The following is a 6,000-nucleotide window of genomic DNA, read 5'->3' on the forward strand; positions in this document are numbered from 1 at the left end:
ACCTATAAATATTACAGAAATAAAAGATTTTATTGAAATTTTACCAATAGCTAGGGTGCCCTTCTTAATTTTTTATTAAGTCTTACTTCTTTTTTTTTTTTTTTAAAGATTTTATTTATTCATTTATTTGAGAGAGTGAGAGAGAGAGAGCACATGAGAGGGGGGAAGGTCAGAGGGAGAAGCAGACTCCCTGCGGAGCAGGGAGCCCAATGCGGGACTCAATCCTGGGACTCCAGGATCATGACCTGAACCGAAGGCAGTCGCTTAACCAACTGAGCCACCCAGGTGCCCAATTAAGTCTTATTTCTAAACAGCTGAAAATTAAGAATATCTGTAGTCGTCACATTCTTTAAATTGCCAGAAATGTGGACAAGATCGAGAAGTCAGGTAAACTCAGATTCCAGGTCGAGCTCCAAGCAGTTACTATCCACATTCTTGGGCAGCTCACCTCTTGAGTTTCCTTTTCTTCACCTAAAGACTAGAAAGAACAGTATGTACTTCAAAGGATTTTTGTGAGGATTAACCGACCCAATATAGGTAAAGCTCCTGGCCTACAGGAAACACTCACTAAATGATAATTCTAGTAATTGTCACAGCGCTGACCATTATAAGGGCTTATTGTGTGCCGACCCCAGTGCGTTATGGCATGGAACCCCCGCAACTCTGTGGAGTAGATGTGATTGTTTTTCCCATCTTACCAATAAAGAAACTGATGCTTGGTGAGTATTAATAACTGCCTCTGGGTCACGCAGCTAGGAAGTGTCAGGGCCAGGACCCAGATCTAGGCTGTCTGACTTTGTAGCCCGTGGGGCCAAGACATGCTGGGTGGGATGCAACAGCCGTTAACCACACGGGGCCTTCGATGTGCCGGGAGTGTGAAATACACACTAGATTTCTAGACACCTAGTATGAAAAAAAGTGTCAAATATTTCATCAATAATTTTTATGTTGATTACATCTTGAAATGATACTACTTTGGATATATTGGGTTAAACAAACTGTATTGTTAAAATTGATTTCATCTGCTTCCATTTTGCTTTTTTCAGTTGTGACCACTAGGCAATTTAAAATTACATATGCAGCTCATACTTGTGGCTCTCATTAAATTTGTTGGATTAATGCGGGTTACCATTGCTACCCAGTGTGGTCTAGAGACCAATAGCTTTGGCATCACTTGGGAGTTGGTTAGAAATGCAAATTCTTGGGCCCTATCCCAGAGCTACTAAATCAAAATTTGCATATGAACAAGCTCCCCAGATCATCTGTATGCACATTAAAGTTTGAGAAGCAACTGCTCTCTCTGGGGCAGGACACCCTGGTGAAATCTTGTCTGGGGTTTGGTGCACGTAAAATTTTTAGGATGAAATTTAGATGAAAAAAATATTTTTGTGTTCTAGTCCTATGTAAGTGATACATAGTTCTATTTGTTTCTTCTTTTTTTAAAATTGTGGCTAAAAACCCCACAAAATTTACCACCTTAACCATTTTTACAGGTACAGCTCAGTAGTCAGTAGTGTTCAGTATATCCACATTGTTGTGAAACAGATTTTCAGAACTGTTCCATTTTGCAAAACTGAACCTCTGTACCCTTTAAACAACAACTCCCAGGGGCGCCTGGGTGGCTCAGTCGTTAAGCGTCTGCCTTCGGCTCAGGTCATGATCCCAGGGTCCTGGGATCGAGCCCTGCGTCGGGCTCCCTGCTCAGCGGGAAGCCTGCTTCTCCCTCTCCCACTCCCCCTGCTTGTGTTCCCTCTCTCACTGTGTCTCTCTCTGTCAAATAAATAAATAAAAATCTTTAATAAAAAAAATAATAATAAAAATAAACAACAACTCCCATTTCCACCTCCCTCCAGCCCCTGGTAACCACCATTCTCCTCTCTGTTTCTATGAGTTTGAACACTTTAGAGACCTCCTAAGCGGAATCAGAGAGTATTTGTTCTTTTGTAACTGGCTTGGGTTACTCAGCATAATGTGCTCAAGGTTCAGCCATGTTCTAGCACGTGACAGGATTTCCTTCTTTTTCTATTTGTTTCTTCTTCTATGAGTGTTCAACCTTTAAGTGCATAACAAATAATCTCTTACTGAGCCATGACTGGGTTTCTATAGTTGTGAGATTGTGAGAGGAAACTAGATCCCCAAAGTTCTTACCAGAGCCAGTAAGCTAATCTTTGGGGGCACCTTATGTCTCTGTTTTCATTTGGCCCAGACAGGGCCTCCTTATAGAGCTACCTATTTATTGGTGTGCATACAACAGGATTGTATCTCAGAGAAGCCATTAATTAAACCTCCCGCCCTCCCCAAAAGCACATGGTAAATCATACCTACTACTGTCAGGACGTGTAGCTAGTACTTGAGCTCTTTCCTAGAAAGTAAGTAATGTGTCTTGAACTTCATTTTTATTAAGCCTTTTAATTTTGCAGGCAAATTGGCCCAAGAACATTGGTTTGGTCTGAGAAAGAGCAGGTGGAAAAGTCTGCTTACGAATTTTCTGAGGTTGGTCATATAGTTGCCCTTTTTAATAATCCTGGTAGACAATAGATTTAAGACTTTAAGTATGAAATGCGATGATGTTAAGTGATATGGTAAGAGAATCAAATATCTCTTATTCTGTGTGGATTTGCAGTTGCTACTTTTTTTGCATCAATATAATTTAAAATGAGCATCCTTAACTCATAACCTTCGTAGAAAGCAACAGGTACTTTGAAGAAATTCATCATTGTAATGACTAAGACACGTAAATATATATGCACTCATTTTCCAGACTGAATCTATGCTTAAAATTGCGGAAGATCTGGGAGGACCGTATGTATGGGGGCAGTATGACCTATTGGTCCTGCCGCCGTCCTTCCCTTACGGCGGCATGGAGAATCCTTGCCTCACGTTCGTAACCCCCACTCTGCTGGTAAGTGTGAGCATGTCTACACGCACAGCTGAGTTCTCACACACACAGCTGGGTGTGAAGAGCCTTAGGCTCCTGATCATCTATTTGTTTTAAACAGTATTTTCTCTTACTTATATACCTCTTCTTCCTGATGTTATTGCTTATTACGGTCATTTTCATCATCTCATTTTTTTCAAAAGAAAGTAAGTTGGCCATTAGGGAGACAAGAATATTATATTCAAGGTGTGTGGGGGTTTTGGGGGAGGGGAGGCGGCGTCATAGCAATATATGGATGAATTCTGTATGCAGACACAGAAACTAGACCATTTATACTTGGCATGTAGGGACGGGTCAAACAAAACAAACAAAAACTCACTTTAGCATGTATAGGGAAGGATTAGACCTACAGTATATAACTATAATTTATATGCCTTTGTATGCTACCTTAAATCACTACGGACTTTTCTTAAATATGCTGTGGGTAATTAGGAGAGAATAAGGTACATAAGGGAAATAAGAACAGATATAAAAAAATGGAAGGAGAAATGTTTCCTGGAAGTTGGAGATAGGTATACTGGCCTTCCTGGTCATGGAAAAATTTCCCAGATGAGGGAGAGAAAGAATCATGCTATTTTTTTAGTCCTGCCTTTTTTTGTTTTATTTTCTCAATACATACTCTGCTTTTGAACCCCTTTGAGTGCGACAGTAGAAATACAGCGTACTATTAAAGCTGGAATATGTCCTGATGTAGGCAGTCTTTTAAATATAGTCTGTAATTTGAATACTAAGGTAATTTTCATCTTTTTTAGGCAGGAGACAAGTCACTCTCCAATGTAAGTTAAAATTTGTTATTGTGGTCTTACCCTCAAAGAACTATTAAGTCAGCTGATTTTTTAAATATCCATTGTATTGTTATGTTGAAGATACGCTTATAAAAGATAACTTAGGGGTTGTTCTATTAACAGTTAGATTTAATAGATTTCATAACATTTTATGATCTGATCTCTTCAGATGTTTATGAAATATATTTTAATGGAGAGTTGTATCCATTTAATATTTTCTAAATAATTTTTTGTTTCTAATTTTTTAAACCATACTTTTGTCTTTGGCTAAATGATGATTTGTTTGCTCAGCTAACTTCCTGAATATCTCAGCTGATGTTAAAAAAAAAATTGAACAATGTGGAACTGAAAGAACTAGAATGCTTACTTACAGAGTTATTTTAGAGTAAGGCGATCAATTCTACCACTAATCCCTTCCCCTATTTACTACACATCATTTCCACTTTAGGTTATTGCGCATGAAATATCTCATAGTTGGACAGGAAATCTAGTGACCAACAAAACTTGGGACCACTTTTGGTAAGATTTTTTAATTATTAATGTTTCTTTATTGGTTCTTCTTATTAATTTCTTTCCCTGCCTCCCGCCACTCTAAATTGTTTTGTGGCAGTATCTTGTTTTTCTTTGTCATCATCTCTTTGGTAGACAGTTTTAAAAAAAAATTCCACAACACTTGTCACACTGTCAGGTAGAGGAGGGGCATTCAGCTCGTGCTTGTTACTTAGTTCCTGGTAGGGTCACATTTTAATACATGGGCACGTAAAATGAGAACCATGGCTGGATTTTCCCCGCTGCCATCTGCTGGGCTGCGCTTCCCATTGTTCTGAATGGAATGCAGAGTAGCCGAATAGGCAATCTGCTTAGACCATAGTGTCCATGCTTTACAATTCTTTACTAAAGCCAAAAAGAAAATACCTTGATTAAATTGCTTGTTCCTTGCAGCTGTGTCACTGTTTTTTATTTACAAAAAACCTTTCTTCAGGTTAAACGAAGGACATACTGTGTACTTGGAACGCCACATTTGTGGACGACTGTTTGGTGAAAAGTTCAGACATTTTCACGCGCTGGGAGGATGGGGAGAACTACAGAATTCGGTAAGTGAGTCATGCTTTGAAAAGCATTTCTCCAAAGTTGAATAGGCATTCGAAAGTTTAGTTTGTAAACTAGCTTTCCTAAGTAGCAACAAGAAAGCCATACTTACAGGTGTGGAAAATCAAGCAGATACTGGTATAATATTCCTTTTTTTTTTTTTAAAGCTTTATTTATCTGAGAGAGAGAGTGTGTGGGGCGGCGGAGGGGAGGGGCAGAGGGAGAGAGAGAAACCCCAAGCAGACTCTGCACTGGGCACAGAGCCCGACGTGGGGCTCGAATCGAGGACCCTGAGATCGTGAGTTGAGCCGAAGCAAAAGAATTAGACACTTAATCCACTGAGCCACCCAGGGGCCTTGGTATAATACTTTACTGATACAGCGATTAGCCTGTGTAATGTCACGTTCATGATCAGTAGGACCTCATTGGGTCTTTGCAATTAATCTAGTCAGTTACTTAGTTTGAATTTTTCAGGCTCCCTCCTGAAGGCTGAATTTGCTGACCAGGCATTGAAACATTTTTCTAGTTTTTTTTTTTTTTTTAAGATTTTATTTATTTATTTGAGAGAGAGAGAAAGAGAGAGAGCACATGAGAAGGGGGGAGGGTCAGAGGGAGAAGCAGACTCCCTGCCGAGCAGGGAGCCCGATGCGGGACTTGATCCAGGGACTCCAGGATCATGACCTGACCTGAAGGCAGTTGCTTAACCAACTGAGCCACCCAGGCGCCCGCATTTTTCTAGTTTTTTATAAGAATAAAGCCTACTGCTGAGCAGGAAATATCATGGAACATGACACAAGTAGCCATTCCATTAACAGACTTACAGAAATTTGTGCTAACATACCCTACAATTTCTAGTCTCTCAGTTTAAGTTCTAGATTCCCCTAAAGTTATCCCTTTGAGTGAAGTAATACTTCCTTATTGTGTGCTTGCATGCTAATAACCAACATATTTGAACGTTCATCTAATTTTGTGTCTTGCAGATAAAGACTTTTGGAGATACGCATCCTTACACCAAACTTGTGGTCGATCTGACGAATGTGGACCCCGATGTAGCATATTCTTCAGTGCCCTACGAGAAGGGCTTTGCTTTACTCTTTTACCTTGAACAACTTCTTGGGGGCCCCGGCAAGTAGTTGGCATTTTCTGATTTTTTTTTTTTTTTTTTTTTGGGGGCAAGGAGAAAAAAAA

The 6,000-nt window shown here is 39.7% G+C and overlaps 1 protein-coding gene and 1 long non-coding RNA gene across 4 annotated transcripts in view; one reads left to right on the forward strand and one right to left on the reverse strand.

Annotated features, from left to right (window-relative positions):
• Positions 1 to 6,000, forward strand: part of LTA4H (leukotriene A4 hydrolase) — a 33,301-nt gene that overhangs the window by 13,226 nt on the left and 14,075 nt on the right. For 2 of the 3 annotated variants that reach the window (XM_034987806.1, XM_034987808.1), the window contains exons 7-12: positions 2,421 to 2,493; positions 2,762 to 2,902; positions 3,691 to 3,714; positions 4,172 to 4,242; positions 4,706 to 4,817; positions 5,793 to 5,937. In XM_034987806.1, coding sequence (XP_034843697.1) covers positions 2,421 to 2,493; positions 2,762 to 2,902; positions 3,691 to 3,714; positions 4,172 to 4,242; positions 4,706 to 4,817; positions 5,793 to 5,937 — 566 coding nt within the window. The remainder of the gene's footprint in view (positions 1 to 2,420; positions 2,494 to 2,761; positions 2,903 to 3,690; positions 3,715 to 4,171; positions 4,243 to 4,705; positions 4,818 to 5,792; positions 5,938 to 6,000) is intronic. The other variant, XM_034987807.1, reaches the window with a different exon arrangement.
• LOC117998865 overlaps positions 1 to 6,000 on the reverse strand; it is a 29,634-nt gene that overhangs the window by 4,513 nt on the left and 19,121 nt on the right. The window contains exon 5 of the long non-coding RNA XR_004676111.1: positions 699 to 903. This is a non-coding gene — a long non-coding RNA (uncharacterized LOC117998865). The remainder of the gene's footprint in view (positions 1 to 698; positions 904 to 6,000) is intronic.

Source organism: Mirounga leonina, unplaced genomic scaffold (assembly GCF_011800145.1).
Source record: "Mirounga leonina isolate KUSES-001 unplaced genomic scaffold, KU_Mleo_1.0 Mir_418, whole genome shotgun sequence".
NCBI classification, from domain to species: domain Eukaryota; kingdom Metazoa; phylum Chordata; class Mammalia; order Carnivora; family Phocidae; genus Mirounga; species Mirounga leonina.